The sequence below is a fragment of the Nerophis lumbriciformis genome, linkage group LG15 (assembly GCF_033978685.3).
Source record: "Nerophis lumbriciformis linkage group LG15, RoL_Nlum_v2.1, whole genome shotgun sequence".
Taxonomy (NCBI): domain Eukaryota; kingdom Metazoa; phylum Chordata; class Actinopteri; order Syngnathiformes; family Syngnathidae; genus Nerophis; species Nerophis lumbriciformis.
The window spans coordinates 39808255-39835716 of record NC_084562.2 but is presented as its reverse complement, the minus strand read 5'-3'; the positions used below and the strand labels follow the sequence as shown (position 1 = coordinate 39835716).

General features: G+C 40.0%; 1 protein-coding gene across 2 annotated transcripts in view; it reads left to right on the top strand.

Moving 5' to 3' along the window:
- The window catches only part of LOC133616116 (synaptotagmin-7-like), a 463372-nt gene that overhangs the window by 421795 nt on the left and 14115 nt on the right, over positions 1 to 27462 (top strand). For both annotated transcript variants that reach the window (XM_061975228.1, XM_061975227.1), the window contains 3 exons: positions 4261 to 4384; positions 25828 to 26095; positions 27336 to 27462. The exon at positions 27336 to 27462 is cut by the window's right edge and continues 43 nt beyond it. In XM_061975228.1, coding sequence (XP_061831212.1) covers positions 4261 to 4384; positions 25828 to 26095; positions 27336 to 27462 — 519 coding nt within the window. The remainder of the gene's footprint in view (positions 1 to 4260; positions 4385 to 25827; positions 26096 to 27335) is intronic.

Genomic DNA, 27462 nt, shown 5'->3' with positions numbered 1-27462 from the left:
GCTATAAGCTGAAAGGTGGTTCCTATCTCAAAACACTCTTAAGTTGAGGTACTATTGTATTTTGTACGAGTTTGATGTTACCACCTGTCACACAAATGTAAAAAAGGAGTCTGATATCTTGACATTTTTGTCAACTAAGTGTAAAAATTATTTCCGGTTCCGATTTACATTCTTTGTCTCTTCTCCCGTTCTCTTTTTGTCCAAGAAAGTCGGAGGTAATGCTTTGATGTTGTGGAGAGCACAGATTGTACATTAGAATACCGGACAAGCCCCTAAATTGTTGCGTCTGACCAGTCTTCCCTCCTAGGGAATTAATGTTACTGGTCAATCCCAAGTTCTTTCAGATGACATATATGCAGAGTAAGAAGGACCATCAAGACAGAATAGGAATATTATCATGTTTTACTGAAGCTTCAGTAGACCAGCCCAGACCAATACATTCATACCGGCTTCTCGAATTGGTCTAACATTCAAACGGAAGAGCCAACTTCTTGCACACAAAGAAAGACCTCACCTGTCCAGAAAGGAACACAGCCTCATTGCTTTCACCCAAACTGACTTCTTCCTGTTTTTTTAAAATCATGGGATTTGTGTTATAAATACAATGTTCTATTACAACATAAACCCTTGCACTAAAATCAACAAAAATAGGTTTTGCTTTGCTGCAGTCAAACTGTTATTCAGTTCAGTTCAGTTCAATTTCAGTTTATTTGGAACATGCATACGATACAATGTAATGCATCACACAATTCCAGTTGTTTCATTACAGCACGTCTGAAAAGGAGTAGGAAGAAGCAGAGCTTATTTAATCCTACCCATTTTCATACCATAGCAATTTTATCCAATTTCCTTGTTCTATGTAACATAACAGTGAACAAATAAATGATATACCATAGTAAGCATACAAATATTAAATACATAAATAATCTTTGTCTCAATAAAAAAAGGGGGAAAAAAGGGTTCAAGATGTTCATCATGATTCTTGTTCGGTGTACTTTGTGAACACGTGTAGTTTGAACAGTCTTTTAAACTGAATCATATTGGTGTTTTGTTTAATTTATTTGGTCAATCCATTCCATAATTTAATTCCACATACTGATATACTAAAGGTTTTAGGTGTTCTACGAGCATACAAATGTTTTAAATTAGATTTTCCTGTAAGGTTATTGTGGGGGGAGGTGTAGTCAGCGCTGCCTGCAGGAGCAAAAGTCACCGCCGCTGTCCAGGGTGCTGAGGACGAGCACCATCGGGCAGGGGTGGGGCATGTGCTGACTGCGAGACACAGCTGGCAGGTGATTAGATTTCACAGGTGGTACGTGTTAATCTAATCATCTGTTGTCTTTGACAGTAAGCGGCCGGGAGCAGGGGGAGAGAGAGGATACGGACGTGACTGAAAAGTCACGTTCTGGGGGAGAAGAACTTGGTTAAAACAATTGGATGATTAAACCTTTGTTAAAAACTGCACGCCTGGCTCTTGTGCCGGGTCTTCAGTGGAACTGCTAGGAAGCGACTTCCACAGTTATATTTCTCCTCTTTTGTTGAGAAGACTTGTTGTACATTCTTGGGTAGCAGGTTATAGTTTGCTTTGTACATCATTTTAGCTGTTTGCAAATGCAGCAAATCGTTGAATTTCAATAATTTTGATGTAATAAATAAAGGGTTTGTATGTTCTCTATATCCAACATTATGTATTATTCTAATTGATCTTTTTTGTAGCACAGTTAGTGAATGAAGCGCACATTTGTAGTTGCTTCCCCATATTTCTGCACAATAACTCAGTTATGGTAACACTAGCGAGCAGTAAAGAATATGAAGTGATTTTTGGTCTAGAACCTTTACCGCTCAAAGAGCCATTTTGACCCTTTCACAAAATAAAGAAAACAATGGGAGCCACAAAACTCTTTTGAAATTTAAAATGAAATAACACTGCATACAAAGTTTTTTTTTGCTTTGTGCTATGTATAAACCAGGGGTCTCAGACACGCGGCCCGCACCTTAATATGAAAATGTTATGTTAGTGCGGCCCGTGAGTTTTATATGAATGACGCTTGACAGCATCACACTTGCCAACCCTCCCAATTTTTCCGGGAGACTCCCAAATTTCAGCGCAACTATTCTCTCGATTGTCTCCTGATTTTCACCCAAACAACAATAATTAGGGCGTGCTATGATGGCACTGCCTTTAGCGCCCTCTACAACCTGTACCTACAGCGTGCCAGCCCAGTCACATGTTGTATGCGGCTTCTGCAGACACACACAAGTGAATGCAGCTCATACTTGTTCAACAGCCATACAGGTCACACTGAGGGTGCCCGTTTAAACAACTTTAATACTCTTACAAATATGTGCCACACTGTGAACCCACACCAAACAAGAATGAAAAACACATTTCGAGAGAACATCCGCACCGTAACACAACATAAACACAACAGAACAAATACCCAGAATCCCATGCATCCCTAACTCTTCCGGGCTACATTATACACCCCCGCTACCACCAAACCTACACCCCCCCCCCTCCGTGCGTCGGTTGAGGTGGGCAGGGTTGGGGTGTATAATGTAGCCCGGAAGAGTTAGGGATGCATGGGATTCTGGGTATTTGTTCTGTCGTGTTTATGTTGTGTTACAGTGCGGTTGTTCTCCCGAAATGTGTTTGTCATTCTTGTTTGGTGTGGGTTCACAGTGTGGCACATATTAGTAAGCGTGTTAAAGTTGTTTATTTCACAACCCTCAGTGTAACCTGTATGGCTGTTGACCAAGTATGCCTTGCAGTCACTTACGTGTGAAAGCAGAGGCCGCATACTACATGTGACCGGGCCGGCACGCAGATAGCATGGTGTAAAAGCCGACGCGACGACATGTTGTAGAGCAGTGGTTCCCAACCTTTTTTCAGTGATGTACCCCCTGTGAACATTTTTTTAATTCAAGTACCCCCTAATCAGAGTAAAGCATTTTTGGTTGGAAAAAAAGAGATAAAGAAGTAAAATACAGAACTATGTCATCAGTTTCTGATTTATTAAATTGTATAACAGTGCAAAATATTGCTCATTTGTAGTGGTCTTTTTTTAACTACTTGGAAAAAAAGATATAAAAATAACTAAAAACTTGTTGAAAAATAAACAAGTGATTCAATTATAAATAAAGATTTCTACACATAGAAGTAATCATCAACTTAAAGAGTCCTGTTTGGGGATTGTAATAGAGATCCATCTGGATTCATGAACTTAATTCTAAACATTTCTTCACATCAATATTTATGGAACATGTCCACAAAAAATCTAGCTGTCAACACTGAATATTGCATTATTGGGGCGGTATAGCTCGGTTGGTAGAGCGGCCGTGCCAGCAACTTGAGGGTTGCAGGTTCGATCCCCGCTTCCGCCATCCTAGTCACTGCCGTTGTGTCCTTGGGCAAGACACTTTACCCACCTGCTCCCAGTGCCACCCACACTGGTTTAAATGTAACTTAGATATTGGGTTTCACTATGTAAAGCGCTTTGAGTCACTAGAGAAAAGCGCTATATAAATATAATTCACTTCACTTCACTTCATTATTGCATTGTAATGAATGGAATAGCCTACTTGATTTGATGTTCAGTTTATGAACTTACATTCATATTTTGTTGAAGTATTATTCAATAAATATATTTATAAAGAATTTTTGAATTGTTGCTATTTTTAGAATATTTAAAAAAAATCTTGCGTACCCCTTGGCATACCTTCAAGTACCCCCAGGGGTACGCGTACCCCCATTTGAGAACCACTGTTGGAGAGGACGTTAAAAGCAGTGCCATCACGGCACGCCCTCAATATTGTTGTCCGGGTGAAAATCGGAGAATGTTTGCCCCGGGAGATATCCGGGAGAGGCACTGAAATCCGGAAACCTCCCGGAAAAATCGGGGGGGGGGGGGGCAAGTATGCAGCTGAGCCGCATCAGAGTGATCAAAGAGCCGCATGCAGCTCTGGAGCCGCGGGTTGCCGACCCCTGGTCTAGAACATGTTTAGCTTTATTCATTATTGATCTGTTTTTTGCGACTTTATGTTGTGTTCATTGAAAACTGATTTGTTCTTTTGTAGTTCCTCTGCATTAGAATTGGTTAGCGATGTGCATGTTTAATTATTTACATTATCGGCTGAGCCCTAGTCTTCAAAATCAGCCCATGCAAAGCAAGAGGCGAGTGTAAGGACGTGTTTTGTTGTATTGGTTGTTGCATTAATGTTGCATGTTAAGTGCTTGTATTTTCTATCTGCTGCATCCAGGACCCCGGGTAACAAACCAGGGAGCAGTCCCAGAGGTCACACCCCAGACGAGAGCGGACGCCGCCACGACGCCAACTCATCCGTGTCTGACTTGGCCAACTCGGTCACCAGTGAAATGCTCATGGTAACACACCGAAAACACTCATTGATACACTGCACACTGATTTGAGCTCTGTCTTATTTCTCAAGTCATGCACGATGGCCGCTGTCAGCGAAGCCTCGTCAAATCACAGTGAATGAGTTGGCAGTTATACTATTAGAGGGCACGTCCAGATCATCTCCTCTAATCCAATATGAAAGTGACATGCAAGCCTTGAGACAAGAAGTTAGAAGCGGTAGATGAGGATATCAGTGCAGGACTCGTTCAAAACAATGTTATTACAGTGCAGGGGTGTCAAACCTGTTTTTATTGAGTGCCACATCGCAATTATGACTGCCCTCAGAGGGCCACTTCAAACGATGTGACGGACCACAATAACCGACGTGACGGACCAAATCAAATGATATTGCGGCCCACGTTAAATTGAGTGACAGACCACTTTAAATGACGTGATGAACCACGTTAAATGATGTGGCAGACCACACTGAATGACATGGCGAACCACATTAAATGATATGGCTGGCCACATTAAATGATGTGGTAGACCACATTAAATGACAGGGCGGACCACTTTAAATGATATGGCTGGCCACATCAAATGAAGTGACAGACTACACTGATTGGCATGGCGGACCACTTTAAATGATATGGCTGGCCACATCAAATGATGTGGCAGACAATGTTAAATGACAGGGCGGATCAAATTAAATGAAATGACTGGCCACATTAAATGAAGTGGCAGACGACGTTAAATGATATGGCTGGCCACTTTAAATGATATAGCAGACCACCATGGTGTGGACTGTGACGCAACAGTTTGTTTACATGTAAAAGCTTCCACTCCTTCTTTGTCTCATTTTGTCCACCAAAAGTTTCATGCTGTGGGTGAATGCACAGAGGTGCGCTTTGTTGATGTTATTGACTCGTTGGAATGCTAATCAGGCATATTTGGTCAGTGCATGACTGCAATCTAATCAATGCTAACATAATATTTAGGCTAGCTGTATGTACAAACCCCGTTTCCATATGAGTTGGGAAATTGTGTTGGATGTAAATATAAACGGAATACAATGATTTGCAAATCCTTTTCAACCCATATTCAATTGAATGCACTACAAAGACAAGATATTTGATGTTCAAACTCTTTTTTTTTTTTGCAAATAATAATTAACTTAGAATTTAATGGCTACAACATGTGCCAAAGTAGTTGGGAAAGGGCATGTTCACCACTGTGTTACATCACCTTTTCTTTTAACAACACTCAGTAAACGATTGGGAACTGAGGAAACTAATTGTTGAAGCTTTGAAAGTGGAATTCTTTCCCATTCTTGTTTTATGTAGAGCTTCAGTAGTTCGCTGTCGTATTTTACGCTGTCGTATTTTACGCTTCATAATGCGCCACACATTTTTGATGGGAGACAGGTCTGGACTGCAGGCGGACCAGGAAAGTACCAGCACTCTTTTTGTACGAAGCCACACTGTTGTAACATGTGCTGAATGTGGCTTGGCATTGTCTTGCTGAAATAAGCAGGGGCGTCCATGAAAAAGACGGCGCTTAGATGGCAGCATATGTTGTTCCAAAACCTGTATGTACCTTTCAGCATTAATGGTGCCTTCACAGATGTGTAAGTTACCCATGCCTTGGGCACTAATGCACCCCCATACCATCACAGATGCTGGCTTTTGAACTTTGCGTCGATAACAGTCTGGATGGTTCGCTTCCCCTTTGGTCCGGATGACACGATGTCGAATATTTCCAAAAACAATTTGAAATGTGGACTCGTCAGACCACAGAACACTTTTCCACTTAGCCTTAGTCCATCATAGATGATCTCGGGCCCAGAGAAGACGGCGGCGTTTCTGGATGTTGTTGATAAATGGCTTTCGCTTTGCATAGTAGAGATTTAACTTGCACTTACAGATGTAGTGACCAACTGTATTTAGTGACAGTGGTTTTCTGAAGTGTTCCTGAGCCCATGTGGTGATATCCTTTAGAGATTGATGTCGGTTTTTGATACAGTGCCGTCTGAGGGATCGAAGGTCACGGTCATTCAATGTTGGTTTCCGGCCATGCCGCTTACGTGGAGTGATTTCTCCAAATTCTCTGAACCTTTTGACGATATTATGGACCGTAGATGGTGAAATCCCTAAACTTCTTGCAATTGCACTTTGAGAAACGTTGTTCTTAAACTGTTTGACTATTTGCTCACGCAGTTGTGGACAAAGGGGTGTACCTCGCCCCATCCTTTCTTGTGAAAGACTGAGCATTTTTTGGGAAGCTGTTTTTATACCCAATCATGGCACCCACCTGTTCCCAATTAGCCTGCACACCTGTGGGATGTTCCAAATAAGTGTTTGATGAGCATTCCTCAACTTTGTCAGTATTTATTGCCAACTTTCCCAACTTCTTTGTCACGGGTTGTTGGCATCAAATTCTAAAGTTAATGATTATTTGCAAAAAAAAAAAAAATGTTTATCAGTTTGAACATCAAATATGTTGTCTTTGTAGCATATTCAACTGAATTTGGGTTGAAAATGATTTGCAAATCATTGTATTCCATTTATATTTACATCTAACACAATTTCCCAACTCATATGGAAACGGGGTTTGTACATATTGCATTATAATGCCTCATTTGTAGGTATATTTGAGCTCATTTAATATTCTTTACTTATGTCCTCTGTGCATGACACATTATCTGTATGTAATATTGGCTGCATTTCAGATAGTTGTTAGTGTGCCATGTTGTTCCAGACCACAGCAAACATTACCCAGCTTGCCAAAGATTGTATAAAAATCCATTAGAAGAAGACAGCCTGCTGTTCCCTTTAACTTGGACACACATATCTGTACCTTTGGCCATTAAAAGCCAGTCATTTCCAGGAGTTTTCTCACCTTCTGAGTAACCTCTGATTTACTAATGGTTTCTAATGTTGTAAAAATGTGTAGAATAAATATTAAATTTAAACATATCTGTCAACGAAGATTTGCTTCAGCCTGCGACACATAGTCATTTTGATAGTAGGCTAATATAGCTAATATAGACACTTACCTCACGTGTTGCCTTCATTATAAGACTTATATAAGGCTTTTAATTTTTTTGTGGCTCCAGACAGATTATTTTTTTGTATTTTTGGTCCAATATGGCTCTTTCAACATTTTGAGTTGCCGACCCCTGGTCTAGACAAGAGATTCTCAAACTGTGGTGTGCGTACCACTAGTGGGCTTCATCCAGTGGTATGCCAGAGAATCACTTGATTACAGCACAGTGTTTTATTTTCCTATATTCAAACACAGTGTTACTTTTCAAACTGCGTGTACTGTTACATTGGCCAAAAAGTTAAATAAAACCTCTGCCTTGTTTTTAACTAATAATTAGGGCTACTATGTTATTGTATTGTATTGTTGTCATTATAAAGTTAAAAAAGTTAAAGTACCAATGATTGTCACACACACACACTCAGTGTGGCGAAATTATTCTCTGCATTTGACCCATGATCCTTTATCACCCCCTGGGAGGTGAGAGGAGCAGTGAGCAGCAGCGGTGGCCGCGCCCGGGAATCATTTTTGGTGATTTAACCCCCAATTCCAAGCCTTGATGCTGAGTGCCAAGCAGGGAAGTAATGGGTCCCATTTTTATAGTCTTTGGTTTGACTCGGCCGGGGTTTGAACTCACAACCCACCGATCTCAGGGCGGACACTCTAACCACAAGGCCACTGAGTAGGTTGCGGTGGTTCTTGGAGAGCCAAGTTTTTTTCTGAGGTGACAAGGAAGTGTCTTAAATGTAGAGAAATCATCATATCCCCCTTTAATGAAATAGTGACGTCTAACAACTGTTACAAAAAAATAATAATAATTGCACCATGAGGTGTTTTTGTGTCTTGTCAATCAAAAAGGCTCTCAAAAATGTAACTGGCAAAGTTATAAATGTGTGTGTTCAGGTGAAAGAGCACACCAGTGTTTTTTTTTTTCTTTCTGGTGGATTCTTTAAGCTGCAGCCTTAGCAGCATCAGCATTTAGGAACCACAATGAGGTGGGAAAAAAAGAAAGCAAAAAGGGGGTGCAATTGAAGTCACTGCTTGTAATGGTTAAAGGGGAACATTATCACAATTTCAGAAGGGTTAAAACCATTAAAAATCAGTTCCCAGTGGCTTATTTTATTTTTAGAAGTTTTTTTCAAAATTTTACCCATCACGCAATATCCCTAAAAAAAGCTTCAAAGTGCCTGATTTTAACCATCGTTATATACACCTGTCCATTTTCCTGTGACGTCACACAGTGATGCCAACACAAACAAACATGGCGCATAGAACAGCAAGCTATAGCGACATTAGCTCGGATTCAGACTCGGATTTCAGCGGCTTAAGCGATTCAACAGATTACGCATGTATTGAAACGGATGGTTGTAGTGTGGAGGCAGGTAGCGAAAAAGAAATTGAAGAAGAAACTGAAGCTATTGAGCCATATCGGTTTGAACCGTATGCAAGCGAAACCGACGAAAACGACACGACAGCCAGCGACACGGGAGAAAGCGAGGACGAATTCGGCGATCGCCTTCTAACCAACGATTGGTATGTATTTGTTTGGCATTAAAGGAAACTAACAACTATGAACTAGGTTTACAGCATATGAAATACATTTGGCAACAACATGCACTTTGAGAGTGCAGACAGCCCAGTTTTCATCAATTAATATATTCTGTAGACATACCCTCATTCGCTCTCTTTTCCTGAAAGCTGATCTGTCCAGTTTTGGAGTTGATGTCAGCAGGCCAGGGAAGCTAGGGTCGATATTCTTCTCTTGATCATCTTTGGTGGAATAAGGGACGGTTTGAGCCAAGACATCCAGGGGGTTTAGCTCGCTCGTCTACCAGAACAAACTGCCGCCATTGCTTGCCGTGCTAGCGAGGTCCTTTGTCCCTGAATTGCTCACACACTCCGGCAGATTCAATGGGGGTCTGGTAGCAGATTTCTTTGACTTTATCGTTGGAAATGCATCTGCTTTGAGTGTCGCAGGATATCCACACATTCTTGCCATCTCTGTCGTAGCATAGCTTTCGTCGGTAAAGTGTGCGGAACAAACGTCCGATTTCTTGCCACTTTCGCATCTTTGGGCCACTGGTGCAACTTGAATCCGTCCCTGTTCGTGTTGTTACACCCTCCGACAACACACCGACGAGGCATGATGTCTCCAAGGTACGGAAAACAGTCGAAAAAACGGAAAATAACAGAGCTAATTTCACTCGGTGTTTGAGAAAATGGCAGTTGTGACGTCATCGCTCCGAGAGCGAATAATAGAAAGGCGTTTAATTCGCCAAAATTCACCCATTTAGAGTTCGGAAATCGGTTAAAAAAATATATGGTCTTTTTTCTGCAACATCAAGGTATATATTGACGCTTACATAGGTCTGGTGATAATGTTCCCCTTTAAATTGTCTCTATGAAACTAAGTGTACTGTATATTTTACATATTTAATAAAACCACTCAAAATAAATGTTTGAGGGGTTATTTTTTATTACGGGTTACTTGGAACAAACCCCTTTACAATTATGGCAAATGATGTAATTTTGTTGTTATTATCATAGATAGAGATTTCATTACAGTACAGCATGTTGACCATATTTATGGAGTGGCAGAACTTGACATTGTGTGCATATATATAACCGTGTAGTTTTTCTTGCACACAGTAATGCTCATGTTGCGAGAATGTACTATAGTCCCCTCATTAAGATTATACAGTGTAGTGATGACTCTTTTGGCCTATTTCCTACTGAATTATTGTGCAAAACACATTGACTGGCTGCAAAATGTCGAATATTGTCCAGTCATTTGTTTAATGTATGCATGAGGAAGTATGCTATCTTACACATAAACACTGCGGTTGGAAATAGATGTATAAATGTTTCTTACACTTGCTTGGTTGGTCATGTGTATGCAAATATATACTGGGAGCGGTCGCTGCAACAAATGTGACACAAGCAAAAATGTTCAACTGAAGTGACAATTCTTCCAACATTACTACAGAAAACGATGGTAATTAAAATAATGGAATATTCAAACAACACATAATGTACCAGTCAGAAGTATTGTTGTAGCAAAACTCTTTGCAATTGTGTATCTCAATCTGTGCGTCTGTAATCCGATTCATTTGTCTGTGTACTGATTTGTGTGTCTGTACCTCAATCGGTGTGTACATGTGTTCAGATACACATGTGCGTGTTTTAATGTATGTGTTCGTATGTTGTGTTTGTGTACAAAACAAATCTGTCTGTCTGTATTTCTGTGTGTGTGTGTGTGTGTGTGTGTGTGTGTGTGTGTGTGTGTGTGTGTGTGTGTGTGTGTGTGTGTGTGTGTGTGTGTGTGTGTGTGTGTGTGTGTGTGTGTGTGTGTGTGTGTGTGTGTGTGTGTGTGTGTGTGTGTTCTTGTATTTCTACCATTCTTGAGACATCAACAAGGAAAAGTACCTTCCATATAAGGACCGGTGAACAAGTTAGGACCGAAATCATGGTCCCAATACGGAAAACCATTGCATCTTATAGAGAATGTTTCATTTGCACCCCTGGTGGTGGAATCTATCAAAATTAGGGTGGTCCCAAAAGGGAGGGATTTTTCAAACTGACTGTGTGTCATTTTTAAAAGTGCTCTCTGTCTGGTCAACATATGAAATAACAAATGTGTGTAAAAATTTGAAGTGCTTCCCTTCTGGCCAACATATGTAATAATAAGTGTGTGCAAGAAATTGAAATGTGTCCACTTTGGCCAAAATTAAGTTAAAAAAAACTTTTTTTTTAAATATGTATTTAGAGACATACTGTAATAATTTGAAGTAAATAATGAAGATTAAAAACCATTTACACACAAAAAATTCAAAAAACTTTTTTTTTTTCTAAAAGCAGTCTTTTTCTCACAATGTGTCGACTTTTTTCTTATAAAATTGGGAACAATTTCTCATATTCTTTCTGTTTCTGTAATATTGCATTATTTTCTTGTAAAAGTATTACTTTTCTACGTGAAATTATTACTTTTTAATGCAAAATGGTGACATTTGTCATATAAAATTCTGACTTTTATCACAATATTGCCAATTTTTTTGTTGCTCTTGTAAAACAGTGACATTCTTTAAATAAAATGATGACTTTTGTCATCATTTTGCCAAATGCAATTTCTGATTATTATTATAATATTGCCAACATTTTTATGTTTTCTTATGGTGAAATTGCGACCTTTTGCTTGTGAAATTCCAACAAATTTTTCACAACAAGCTATTTTATATGTGCATAGTATGTATATGTTATTAATGTTGTAAATACAAATCTTTATATATCTAGAAAGGGTGGTCCTACAGAGGTAGGCATTTTTTGGAGGTCTCAAGGAGGTAACAAATGTAAGAATGTGCATGTGTGTGTGTGTGTGTGTGTGTGTGTGTGTGTGTGTGTGTGTGTGTGTGTGTGTGTGTGTGTGTGTGTGTGTGTGTGTGTGTATCTCTGTATTCAGATTTGTGTGACGCAAGGACCGTGACTAGCTGTCTTTTTACACATGAATTTTGCGACACTTCTGCCGTGTAAGACCTGTGTGTCCGTGCAGCGATCTGAACGCGTAAAAATAAATTGTCTGTCTGCAACTTCACCTTTCATTTCCCTATACTCACCACTAGTCAGCGCCTTGCAGCCACTCATGTTATTCTGTGTTGAAGTGTACAACAATGGACTTTTGATCACTTGCTGTAAGTAAAAGTTTATGTTTAAGCAGTAACTTAGACCCTGTCTACATTAAGCCGGATAACTCATTAAATGAATAATTATTTAGCCTAAGCCCCGTTTCGGCCACACTAAACCATCGTTTAAGGTTCCCCTCCTTGGATCATTTTTTACACTGATAAATGCCCCGTGTATTTCTTGAATCTCCAGCTTTTAGCTTTGTATGGACTCATTGATCGTTTACAAACTGAGTTCGCCCCACACAGGAAGTGACATCAGAAAGAACGCGCCACAGCCAGCTTCATAATAGTGCAGTTTCATAACTCGGAGCTAATCACTGGAAATATGGAGGCGAGTCATCCAGACATGCCCGTGCTTCTCCTTCCGTATGTACAGACGCTTGTGGAAATCACACATGAATACCTTAAGAGAAAGTCATTGCAGCTATTTGAGATACAACACTTCTCAGATGGCAAGAGAACTTTCCAATGTCCGGGTCAGCTGTGATTCTACTTACCGAAAAACTTTGTCCGCTGGTCGAAGGAGAGACAACGAGAATGCGGGCTCCCGTGGATTTGATGGTCTTAGACGACCATCATGTATGTGTGGACAAGGATATGGTTAGGTGGGATTTACCCTGGATAACCTTAGCCGGCTTATTGTAGAAGGGACCTTAGTTGTCAGAAGTATTGTTGTACTCTTCAAATAAATTATCAGTAATTTTTCTGTGAACAAGTTATGTTTTCTCAGCGTGTGTGTCACTGAGAGTTGAACTATGTTGACTTCAACACAGAATAACATGAGTGGTTGCAAGGCGCCGACTAGTGGTGAAATGTGACGTTGCTGTCTTTTTACGTGTTCTTATTGCTGCACGGACACACAAATCTTACACGGCAAAGCAGATTCAGGGTTCCTGCTTCACCCGAATCAGAATACACAGACACACAAAAAAATTTTACACACACAGATCTAAATATGGACAAACATATTTCTTTGTACACACACACATATCAAAATGCAAACACACAAATTACAACACGCACACGCGGATCTGATTACACACACAGAGATTACAGACACACAAATTAGTCCACGGACACGTTAATCGGATTACAGACACGGAGATTGATATACGCATTTGCAAAATGTTTTGCTACAATATCAATCAATCAATCAAAGTGTATTTATATAGCCCTTAATCACAAGTGTCTCAAAGGGCTGCACAAGCCACAACGACATTCTTGGCTCAGATCCCACATCAGGGCAAGAAAAAACTCAACCCAATGGGATACAATGAGAAACCTTGGAGGGGACCGCAGATGTGGGAACCCCCGCCCCCTGAGCGACCGGTGCAATGGACGTCGAGTGGATCTAGTTAGTAGTGTGAGAGTCCAGTCCATAGCAGAGGTGGGACCAAGTCATTGTTTTGCAAGTCACAAGTAAGTCTCAAGTCTTTGCCCTCAAGTCCGAGTCAAGTCCCGAGTCAAGACAGGCAAGCCTCGAGTCAAGTCCAAAGTCAAGGCTGGAAAGTCTCAAGTCAAGTCCTAAGTCCTGCATTTTGAGTTTCGAGTCCTTTCAAGTCCTTTTAACCACAGACTAATATATTAACACAGATTGTGTATGCTTTTCAAACGCTGTATTTATTTATTAAAACAAGTGCATTTTAAATTGCAGGAAAGAAAATTGTGCTGACATTGCACTTTATAATAGCACTATTAACCAGTCATTTTAAACATTAACTCATTCCTTTACAGAACAAACACATTGAAAAATAAAGTGCAAATGTACTTATTTGTACAAAAGTGTTAACATTGAAAAAACATGACATATACGTGAACATAACAAAAAAGTTGTACTTTTTATATGTCAGGGCCCTATGCTGCATTGCATTTGCAAAAGACCAAATTAGCCAAGAGTCTGTCAGTCATTTGTGCACGATGGGGGCGTAGTATGATGCCACCATGGCTGAAAACTCGCTCCACTGGAGCATTGGAGGCAGGCACTGACAAGACTCTCATGTTCAATGCCCAGAACAAAAGGGGAGAGAGAGTTGTTTTGGGTTGGTGCACTACTTGTAAGTGTATCTTGTGTTTTTTATGTTGATTTAATTAAAAAAAGAGAAGAAAAAAAAATTATTTCTTGTGCGGCCCGATACCAATCGATCCACGGACCAGTACCGGGCCGCGGCCCGGTGGTTGGGGACCACTGAGGTAAACAACCAAAAGTATGTCAGAAAGCTAGCTAAAACGGTACACATATTCATAATATAGTATACATTTTAACTGACCTTTATTTTACTATTTTTGTCTTTTTTTAGGTGGCTAAAATACGCGGTGCTGCTGACCGCCGTCTAACGTTACGTGTGATATATTGACTAACGTAACCCTGCTTGAAAAAAATCACTGAACAAAAAGTATGAATAAGGTAGTGAACTGCAACAGATTCCCGTGTTTGCAATAACGTTATAACGTTAGCAGTGAGTATACAGCCTCACTGATTTAACTACACAGCAAATAAAAGTCACGTTACTTAGCCAATAAACGTTATCTTACATTCAAAACTTACCGTTCTTTGTGCAACTTCAAATGCCGGACGAAGTTGGAAGTTGTTGCCTCTCCATCAGTAATTTTCGAACCGCATGTGTTGCATACTGCAAACCGTTTTGTGTTGACCACCTCGTAATTTTTATACTCAAACAAAATTATTTTAGGTATCATTTTTTGTTCACTGGCGTGTGGTTTGGACATGTCTTCTTCGTTGGTTGTCCTGCAATTTGATTGGATGAATGCTGTGTGATGAAAACAAAGTAGATCTAATTTGATTGGCTGTTGTACTGAGACCACACCAGCTGACACACGCAACGCTGATAGACAAGTACACAATGAAAAATACGGAGCGCTCCCAAATAACTTTTTCATCTTTGGGTTTTGGGGAAAGTAGCAAGTCATGTCAAGTCATGTCAATTCAAAAGGCTCAAGTCCAAGTGAAGTCACAAGTCATTGATGTTAAAGTCTAAGTCGAGTTGCAAGTCTTTTTACATTTTGTCAAGTCGAGTCTAAAGTCATCAAATTCATGACTCGAGTCTGACTCGAGTCCAAGTCATGTGACTCGAGTCCACACCTCTGGTCCATAGTGGATCTAACATAATAGTGTGAGTGTTCAGTCCATCGTGGATCTAACATAATAGTATGAGTGTTCAGTCCATAGTGGATCTCACATAATAGTGTGAGTGTTCAGTCCATAGTGGATCTAACATAATAGCGTGAGTGTTCAGTCCATAGTGGGGCCAGCAGGAGATCATCTTGAGTGGAGACAAGTCAGCAGCGCAGAGACGTCCCCAGCTGATGCACAGATGAGTGGTCCACCCCGGGTCCCGACTTTGAACAGCTAGCGCATCATCTGTGGTCTCAATATTACTTCCATACTTTTGGAGCATTTAAAGCAGGGGTTTCAAATTTGTTTTCTTGACTTAGAGGGCCATATGGCAGTTAAATGTATAACATTATTATGGAGAAATTGCTTCAAAATAATTAGTACAAGTGACAAGCATATAAAACAAGTAGAGCCTATCAGATGGTATTAGTTTGCATCTACAATTTCTGATACAAACTCTGATACCAACAGTCCTGCAGCGTCTTTACAAAGCTGGGCAGTTAACGTCTAAATGTCCTTCAATATGCAGACAAGGTTGGTCTTTTCTTGTATTTTAGTGAAGTTACGTACAAAAGGTAAACATGGTAGGCTGTGCTGTAGGCTACTAGGAGCTAGCAGCTACACAACAGCTAAGCACACGATAGCACACAAGCTAGACATACGTATTAAGTGTCCTTAATTGAACACTGTTGCAGTCTAAAAGACCACATTTGTCAATATAAACAAGTATCACATAATTATAGTTGCATATTACTTACAGATACAAAGTCTCCAAGGCTGAAGCGTATTAGAAAGTATCCAGTAACAAACAGCAACATTCAACTTAATGAATAGTGTCGCCAAAAACGAATGACCACTCCACTTGAACTCAAAGACAGCATAAGTCATACTTGCCAATCCTCACGATTTTCTCGGGAGACTCCCGAATTTCAGTGCCCCTCCCGAAAATCTCCCGGGGCAGCCATTCTCCCGAATTTCTCCCGATTTCCACCCGGACAACAAAATTGGGGACGTGCCTTAAAGATACTGCCTTTAACGTCCTCTCTCACCTGAAACCTTCACCCCTTAACAGCCGCATTCTGTCCAGGCGTCCGCTTTTCCTCCATATAAACAGCGTACCGGCCCAGTCACATAATAATGTAGCGTTGGACGGGTTTAACAATGATCTTTACTCGAAGATGTCAAGAAATGCTAACACGTTGTATGATCAATTAACTGGTTTAATGATAACGCAAGGCATACTTGGTCAACAGCCATACAGGTCACACTGACGGTGGCCATATAAACAACTTTAACACTGTTACAAATATGCACCACACTGTGAACCCACACCAAACAAGAATGACAAACACATTTCGGGAGAACATCCATACCGTAACACAACATAAACACAACAGAACAAATACCCAGAATCCCTTGCAGCACTAACTCTTCCGGGACGCTACAATAACATCTACGGCTTTTGGAGCTCAGTGCACAGCTGCACACACAACAAGAAGGAGACAAAGCAGAAGAACGAAGAAGAGACATGGCGACGACGAGTAAGAAGAAGAAATACGCTTGCAAGTTCCCAAATGATTGGAAAAAAGAATTTCATTTAATCCAGAAAAGCTCGAAGGGGAAGGGGTATGCTGCCTGCACCTCAACCATCAGTTGGGGACATCTCTGTGCTGCTGACCCGTCTCCGCTCGGGATGGTCTCCTGCTGGCCCCACTATGGACTGGACTCTCACTATTATGTTAGATCCACTATGGACTGGACTTTCACAATATTATGCTAGACCCACTCGACGTCCATTGCATCCGGTCTCCCTTAGAGGGGGCAGGGTTCTCTCCAAGGTTTCTCATTGTCATTCTCATTGACATCCCACTGGGTTGAGTTTTTCCTTGCTCTTATGTGGGATCTGAACCAAGGATGTCGTTGTGGCTTGTGCAGCCCTTTGAGACACTTGTGATTTAGGGTTACATAAATAAACATTGATTGATTGATTGATTGATAACCAAGACAAATGTTTGCAGTATGAAATATTTACAATGTTTAGAAGGTATGTGATTGCATGCAAATCTAAATTTGGTAAACATTTAATGATATGGTGAGCCAGATCTGAGTTTGACACTTGTGATTTGAAGCTTTAAAAAGAGAGCCAGTGGCAATTCTAGCTTCAATGGAGCTCTGGGCGAGACCCCCTGCTGGGTTCTTCAACTTGAACACACACATATCTCCCTTGGCCACTCCAAACCAGTGTAAACCTAGTAGAGCATGTGCGTTTTATCCACTACTGATTGACAGGACACAAAATCACTTCACGGAACATGTTTTTTTTTTTTCCTTCGCCCTGCGGGCTAATAATGCCAGAAACCGTCACTGCCTTCAAGGCTTCGCAATATTGCAATCATGCTAATTTTAATTCTTCTTCTTTGTTTACATTGGCAGAGATGTTGACTTGTGGTTATCAACTTTCATGTCTTGTATTGCTTTGGTTGTATTCACCTGTGAGCACTACAGGTGCTAAGCACAAATAAATATGAATCTTTTTTTTCCCCTTCATCTTTCTGGCGCCCCCGAGAGAATGCCGCCCTGGGCTATTGCCCACGTGGCCCTTATCAGGAGGAACATACTGTATATATTGGCAATTATGAGAGGCAAATACTTTGCTTAGTCAAGTTAAAGTTAAAGTACCACACTGCAAAAACTGAAATCTAAGTAAGATTAAATATCTCAAATAAGGGTGATATGTGCTTATTTTCTGTCTGATAAGATAATTCTTCTCACTAAGCAGATTTTATGTTAGAGTGTTTTACTTGTTTTAAGATATTACAGCTTGTTGCTGAGATTTGATGACCTATATTGAGTAAAACATGCTTGAAACTAGAATATCAACTGTTGCAAAGCTGTGTCATCAACACTCACAAGTATAAAACTACTTTTTTAAAGGGGAACATTATCACCAGACCTATGTAAGCGTCAATATATACCTTGATGTTGCAGAAAAAAAGACCATATATTTTTTTAACCGATTTCCAAACTCTAAATGGGTGAATTTTGGCGAATTAAACGTCTTTCTATTATTCGCTCTCGGAGCGATGACATCACGTTGTCGGGAAGCAATCCGCCATTTTCTCAAACACCGAGTCAAATCAGCTCTGTTATTTTCCGTTTTTTCGATTGTTTTCCGTACCTTGGAGACATCATGCCTCGTCGGTGTGTTGTCGGAGGGTGTAACAACACGAACAGGGACGGATTCAAGTTGCACCAGTGGCCCAAAGATGCAAAAGTGGCAAGAAATTGGACGTTTGTTCCGCACACTTTACCGACGAAAGCTATGCTACGACAGAGATGGCAAGAATGTGTGGATATCCTGCGACACTCAAAGCAGATGCATTTCCAACAATAAAGTCAAAGAAATCTGCGAGCGGATGAGGGTATGTCTACAGAATATATTAATTGATGAAAACTGGGCTGTCTGCACTCTCAAAGTGCATGTTTTTGCCAAATGTATTTCATATGCTGTAAACCTAGTTCATAGTTGTTAGTTTCCTTTAATGCCAAACAAACACATACCAATCGTTGGTTAGAAGGCGATCGCCGAATTCGTCCTCGCTTTCTCCCGTGTCGCTGGCTGTCGTGTCGTTTTCGTCTGTTTCGCTTGCATACGGTTCAAACCGATATGGCTCAATAGCTTCAGTTTCTTCTTCAATTTTGTTTTCGCTACCTGCCTCCACACTACAACCATCCGTTTCAATACATGCGTAATCTGTTGAATCGCTTAAGCCGCTGAAATACGAGTCTGAATCCGAGCTAATGTCGCTATTCCTTGCTGTTCTATCCGCCATGTTTGTTTGTATCGGCATCACTATGTGACGTCACAGGAAAATGGACGGGTGTATATAACGATGGTTAAAATCAGGCACTTTGAAGCTTTTTTTAGGGATATTGCGTAATGGGTAAAATTTTGAAAAAAACTTTGAAAAATAAAATAAGCCACTGGGAACTGATTTTTAATGGTTTTGACCCTTCTGAAATTGTGATAATGTTCCCCTTTAAAGTAATAATTTCTTACTTCAAGCATGAAAAAATCAAATCATGATGCCGAGCGCATATCATTATATCAAGATAATGGCACTAGCATTTAATTCATTTAAGAATATTTTTCAACATATTGAACAAAAAGGTCTCTCTTTTTTTTTTCCTACCAAGAAAAGTGCACTTGTTATTAGTGAGAATATACTTATTTTAAGGTATTTTTGGGTTCATTGGGGTTAGCTAATTTTACTTGTTTTGTAAAGTCTTGACAAGCCGAATTTTCTTGTGCTATTGGCAGATAATTTTGCTTAGTTCAAATAAAATACTCCTAATTTTTCTTTTTTTTTTTCTTGTTTTTGAACACTGACTTTTTGCAGTGCACTGATAGTCACACACACACTAGGTGTGGTAAAATTACCCTCCGCATTTGACCCATGCCCTTGTTTCACCCACTGGGAGGTGAGGGGAGCAGTGAGCAGCAGCGGTGGCCGCGCTCGGGAATCACTTTGGTGATTTAACCCCCAATTCCATCATTCATAACCAATATATGAAATTATGTCAATGTTGTGTTTACACGCTCGTATCTACTGCCTCCAAGTGGCCAAATTAATTAAAACATTCTTAAAATAACTATGGACAGCTTCGGACCCTTACTTTGGTCTTTGAAAATACAGTATGTCCTAATTGTTCCACATCACATGACTCATCTGCACCCAGATTTGTCAGTAAGAATCTCCCAACCATTGTGTCTCTATTGTAAGTACGGCAAATAAATAACAATATTTATGACAACAATGACAAATCCCCCAAGACAAGTGACCCACCTGTGGAGCATAACAGGTAGTTATGGCCTTGCTGCTTGCTGAAACCTACCATAATCACCCTCAAGCGAGACCCTGAGATGAGGGGGACATGCGCCTCATGCAGCCCACTTCAGTAATTGGTCGGCCAAAGAAGACGCGTCGCTGTGGGTGCTATGGGAATATGGCAGTATGTAATTATGTGGGCTCCATGGTGCGGCTGGAGAATCCACCTCTGCTTAATGATGATACTCTTTTTATTATCAGCCTTGTAATACGTGCACATAGACTTTTTGTTTGCTTCATCTCTCTCATCCAACTATCCAAGTATCTCAAATGACTAATGTCGGGAGAAGGGTCCTGTCAGTCAGTATTTGGATACTGATACTGACATGACTTACAGCATACTTGCCAACCTTGAGACCTACGTTTTCGGGAGGTGGGGGGCGTGGTCGGGGTGAAGCGGGGCGTGGTTGGGGGCGTGGTTAAAAGGGGAGGAGTATATTGACAGCTAGAATTCACCAAGTCAAGTATTTCATATATATATATATATATATATATATATATATATATATATATATATATATATATATATATATATATATATACACATATATTTATATATATATATATATATATATATATATATATATACATATATATATATATATATACACATATATTTATATATATATATATATATATATATATATATATATATATATATATATATATATATATATATATATATATATATATATACATACATCCTGAAAATATGCAAACAAAACTGTGTTTAGATAATTGATACTTCAAACTTGCACAAATAAATATTAAGGAATATAACATAACTTGGCTTCTGAGAGCTTCAAAATGTAATGAATAAAATGCTAAAGTTGTTGATAAACAAGCAATTATTAAATATGGTCATTTTAAATGAATTATTATGATAATTTAAAATTAATTATTTCAAATGTGTTTATTTGAATGTATAATTCTATGGCTGGATGTAATATGGAGTCAGAAAAAATACAAATAAAAATACAATTAATTTTGATGTTTTTAGCAAAAAAAAAAAAAAAATTTTAATTAATAAATATATTTATTTTTAGGTAAGATAAACATAATAATACAATTTATCTCTAGTCTGGATGATTTACTTCTTGTCACCCTGTTGTCCTCCCTTGAAAAAAGGCTGTCCTGGGGCGTGGCCTCCAGCTCCGGCTGAAAATCGGGAGATTTTCGGGAGAATATTTGTCCTGGGAGGTTTTCGGGAGAGGCGCTGAATTTCGGGAGTCTCCCGGAAAATTCGGGAGGGTTGGCAAGTATGACTTACAGTCTGTGCCTTTTTTTTTCCCAAAGATAGCGTATTTAAATAACTGATGACAGGCACAACAGTAACTTCAATTACTTTTTTAATTTTTAAGTTCAATTGTAGTAAGTCGGTCATTATGCCTTTTTAATTCTGACACGAAATGTAAATATCCAATTGACTGAGCTTTACATTTTATGCACAATGTTTACTTCACTCCAGTCAAGCGCTGCAATAACTGCATGTGCAAATTGGGAGAATAAAACAATTAGTCGTGTTAATTGGTTCGTAACTCAAGTTATGCTAGCAACTTAAAGTAAAACAAAAAGCAGGGTAACAGTTTGAAATATCTCAAAATACTCATAAGTTCAGGTACTCATAAGTTCAGGTACCACTGTACGACTTGCTCCTTAAGGAATGAAACCAGAACTCCCCCATAGATTTGTCAGAACAGGCGCGGGAGCAGCTTGCAGTGACGTGTCTATGTGGCGGCCATCTTGGTTAGGGCAACGGTCCCGAAATGCAATGCATTTACGCATTTACAATGAAAATAAATTCTAACTTGTTCATTTTTTAGCCAATTTCCATGTGGTTTATTTAATGGTCAACATCTGAATGTGTGGTATTGATGCAAAAAAAAAATTATATAAATTAAATTGTGGTTTTATTTCTTATTTTAAAGGAGTACTTCCTGGGGATAGGTTGATTGGCAACACTAAATTGGCCCTAGTGTGTGAATGTTGTCTGTCTATCTGTGTTGGCCCTGCGATGAGGTGGCGACTTGTCCAGGGTGTACCCCGCCTTCCGCCCGATTGTAGCTGAGATGGGCTCCAGCGCCCCCCGCGGCCCCGAAGGGAATAAACGGTAGAAAATGGATGGATGGACTTCCTGTTATCATATATCACATATTTTTTAAATCTATGTGTATTTTGTTCATAAGTATGCTGTTATTTTTCCCCCTGTATAGAAATAACCTAGTGTGTCTATACTGTGGGTAATCTGGAGCCTATCCCAGGTAATTTCAGAGGCGGGGTACACCCTGGACTGGTCACTACCTAATCGCAGTTTGGCCGTTTAGCGCCCTATTATTTATGTTAAACCGCCAGTGACGACAGTCTTGTGTGTGGTGACTCTCACGTCTGTGCCTTCGTTATTACGATGAGATTAAAACACGGACAATGATAACCAAAGTCGTAGAAGCTTTTTATCGACACTAAGTTTTATTATAATTAAGATTGTGAAACAACGCCAAATGCATTAGATCAGGGGTCACCAACCTTTTTGCAACCAAGAGCTACTTCTTGGGTACTGATTAATGCAAAGGGCTACCAGTTTGATACACACTTAAATAAATTGCCAGAAATAGCCAATTTGCTCAATTTACCTTTAACTCTATGTTATTATTAATAATTAATGATAATTATCTTTGTGGAAACACTGATCATCTTAATGATTTCTCACAATACATATATATATAAACAGATAAATATCAATATGCAACACTTTATTTTTATATTTTCTCTAAGTGCACATTTTTCAAATTGAACATTTTCAAATGATCACTTCTAAGACAGTCTTGTGAAATCACAATATCCCATTTTAACTAGCTAGCCACTAACATTTTTTAACAAATTATGAATTACTTTGCACCATGTTTGTACAAATAATAACTCATGTAAAATACAAAAGTCAACTCTCAAATTTTTAAATAAATCATGTCACACTTTGAACTGGACACCAAATCTGTTATCTGTTTCTTTGTCAGTTAGTGAAGACCAAGTCTTTAAAATATTTTCTTGGATTTTCAAATTCTATTTGAGTTTTGTCTCTCTTAGAATTAAAAATGTCGAGCAAAGCGAGACCAGCTTGCTAGTAAATAAATAAAATTTAAAAAATAGAGGCAGCTCACTGGTAAGTGCTGCTATTTGAGCTATTTTTAGAACAGACCAGCGGGCTACTCATCTGGTTCTTACGGGCTACCGCGTTGGTGACCCCTGCATTAGATGTATATGACAGATACAGCAGATCATTACTTCGATAGATACCTAACAATGACTTGAAAAGGACTCGAAAATATCAAGTTAGTGACCTGGGACTTGACTCGACCTGGCTTGTCTTCACTCGAGACTTGGTATTAAAGACTTGGACTTACAGTTCTTGAGACTCGAGACTTGGTATTAAAGACTTTAGACTTACTTGAGACTTGCAACAACACTGACTTACGTCCACCTCTGGTTGGCGCTGAGGAATAGAAAATAGCTCATGCAGAAATGTGTGTGTGTGTTGGATGAGTTATTTTGGGTGTATGAATGAATAATGTAAAGTGATCACATTCAGCAACTGAGAATAAGGTCAAACAGCAATGACTGGAATTTGCGTGAAAAGTATGGGAAGTGGACATTGAATATTTGGGCCTGCTCTTTAAGCGACGCCCACAGCTGTACTCCCAACAGACTCCACATTTTAACTGGATTTCTTCTCTGCCGCTCTCCAGGCTGCACCTGCATCAGTCAGAGGGTCAGTGTAGCAACAGATAATCATCCTGTCATTGCAACACAGTCATGCACACTTGCCCTTCAGCGCAGTGGACACTGGCCATGTGACAAGACATTAAGCCAGTTTACGTTTACGATCAATACAGACATTTTCAAGAGCCAATCCTGATTAGAAACTTGATTGCTATCGTGTTACATTACCATCACCTGTCACCTTGAATCAGGGTTAGAACATACCATCTGTTTGTTAAATTTTAAAAAGGGTTACGGCATGGCAGCACAGTAGCGAGTCGTTAGCATGTTGCTATTAAATTTGGGAGGTCAAGGGCTTGACTGTGTGCAAGTTGTTGCATGTTTTTTCCAGTTACCTACCAAAAATATGTTTGTTAGGCTAATTAGAGATTCTAAACATTCATGAAGTTTGCTTCTTTTATGAATTTATTATGGGTCTACTGAAAATGTGACCAAATCTGCTGGGTCAAAAGTATACATACAGCAATGTTAATATTTGGTTACATGTCCCTTGGCAAGTTTCACTGCAATAAGGTGCTTTTGGTAGCCATCCACAAGCTTCTGGTTGCATTTTTGACCACTCCTCTTGACAAAATTGGTGCAGTTCAGCTAAATGTGTTGGATTTATGACATGGACTTGTTTCTTAAGCATTGTCCACATGTTTAAGTCAGGACTTTGGGAAGGCCATTCTAAAACCTTAATTCTAGCCTGATTTACCCATTCCTTTACCACTTTTGACGTGTGTCATTGACCTGTTGGAACACCCAACTGCGCCCAAGACCCAACCTCCGGGCTGATGATTTTAGGTTGTCCTGAAGAATTTGGAGGTAATCCTCCTTTTTTCATTGTCCCATTTACTCTCTGTAAAGCACCAGTTCCATTGGCAGCAAAACAGGCCCAGAGCATAATACTACCACCACCATGCTTGACGGGAGGCATGGTGTTCCTGGGATTAAAGACCTCACCTATTCTCCTCCAAACATATTGCTGGGTATTGTGGCCAAACAGCTCAATTTTTGTTTCATCTGACATCACATGGACAAAGATAAGACCTTCTGGAGGAAAGTTATGTGGTCAGATGAAACAAAAATTCAACCAGAAGCTTGTGGATGGCTACCAAAAGCGCCTTATTGCAGTGAAATTTGCCAAGGGACATGTAACCAAATATTAACATTGCTGTATGTTTACTTTTGACCCAGCAGATTTGGTCACATTTTCAGTAGACCCATAATAAATTCATAAAAGAACCAAACTTCATGAATGTTTTTTGTGACCAACAAGTATGTGCTCCAATCACTCTATCACAAAAAAATAACAGTTGTAGAAACTATTGGAAACTCAAGACAGCCATGACATTATGTTCTTTACAAGTGTATGTAAACTTTTGACCACAACTGCATAAACTACCTCTGACCTCGCAGTCTCGCCTCACTCACCAGCTTTTGTCACCACCTGGTGGGATTAATGTGTAACTGCAGATTCAAATGTTGTTTTTGGTCATTTCCAACCCCCCCTCAAAGTGCGTTAGTCCTCCAATTGGGAGGTATACATTTTCACTTTGAAAACCCCTGATGAGAAGTACTTTTTATTCCACACTTTCTAAACGACTTGTCCTCATCAGGGTGACAAGTGAACTGGAGTCCAGTTGAAATCATTGAACACATAGACAAGCAACTGTTCACACTCACATTCACACCTACGATCAGTTAAGAGTCTCCAATTAGATCATTTCAGTGGTTAGGAATCAATGCCATAAAAAGCGGTAGAACATTAGTCCGATTTTTTTGCTAAGGCTCAAAGTCAAATCCCTGGCTGCACCCCTGACCCCAATTTCTTTCCCAAAGTCTCACGGTATAGGTCCCAGATCACCCTGAGGAGGATCAGCGGTAGAAAATGCAATGATGCCTGTCGGCTTAAGACCAGAAAAAAAATGGATGGATGGATTGATAAAATAAAACTTTGTCTCCCACAGTTGTCTCCAGGCTCAGAAGAAGACGAACACGAGGGTGCGGTGTGTGAGAAGTTGGGTCGCATTCAATTCAGCGTTGGCTACAGCTTCCAGGACTCCACCCTCACTGTCAAAATTCTTAAGGGCCAGGATTTGCCCGCAAAGGACTTCTCCGGCACTTCGGATCCGTTTGTCAAACTCTACCTGCTGCCTGACAAGAAGCACAAACTGGAGACCAAAGTCAAGAGGAAGAATCTGAACCCCCACTGGAATGAGACCTTTCTGTTTGAAGGTTTGACTAACAGCAGCTTCAAAACATTCAGTACTCATTTTGTTTTTGTCTTAAATTCTTCGTGCGTATTGATTGTCCTTCCCCCACTTTGCTTCCAGTGCCGCCCACACTGGTGTCTACTATAAACTTGAATGAATGTTTGGTGTTGGTCGCAGTTGCCGGTGGTGCAACTTGGTAGCCGTGTTTCTGTTAGTCTTCCCCAAGGCAATTATGGCTGTGGAGCTAACCCACGATTGACACCAGACTGTCGCAGGAATGAATAATAGGCACTTTGAAAAATCCAATTATCATTATCATAGGAACAAACACATCCCTTTAGCACATTCTTTTGGTGATACCGTTTAATGCACTTAAAGGACCCATACTGTCCAGATGACCATCATTTCACTAAGAAGTGCGCTTGATGTATTTTTTGCTCCTGGATAGGAATCAAGAAGTCATTTCCCATCATACTAATTCGTTTTTGAGTATTTAGTAGATAAAGAAACTATACTTGGGAATGCCCCATTTCCGTCGCCAGACTCAATATGCCGACCCCTCTTGGTCTGATGTCATCTACAAAACTGGAGTCCATTTCCTCGCATAGACCGTGTAAAGCTATTATTCTGATCACTTACTTTTTGTCTCCCTGGTCAATGATTTCTTCAAAACTGATATGGTTAAAAACATGCACCTGGGGATAGGTTGATTGGAAACACTAAATTGGCCCTAGTGTGTGAATTTGAGTGTGAATGTTGTCTGTCTATCTGTGGTGGTCCTGTGATGAGGTGTTGACTTGTCCAGGGTGTACACCGCCTTCCGCCCATGTGCAGCTGAGATAGGCTCCAGCAACCCCCGCCACCCCGAACGGGACAAGTGGTAGAAAATGGATGGATGATACGGTTAACATTAAAATTACATTTCTTTCCCTTGGTTTTGAGGTCCAAACCTTCCTCGTATACCCATCATTTGGAAATATATGCAGTCTGACCCCGTCTTTAGTTGTATTGCTACAACGTGCAACAATGCATCTGGCGGAAATAACATGATTCAAGATGAATTTGCTACCAAAACACATACTATGCAATATGAAATTGCCTCCAGTCTTCTGTAGGTGACAAAATTGGTGTCTATTTTGGTTGGGGATTTTACCATTTTTAGATCCAGATCTATAAAATAAGTGTCAGTGTTGTCAACAATAGAGAGGCCCTGCTTTATTTTTTATCGTGCTTGCATCTGTGTATTTTTATTTCCATGCCAGGTTTCCCCTTTGAGAAGGTGGTCCAGAGAACTCTGTACCTGCAGGTGCTCGATTATGACCGCTTCAGCAGGAACGACCCCATTGGAGAGGTCTCCATTCCACTCAACAAATTAGATCTGGCCAATAT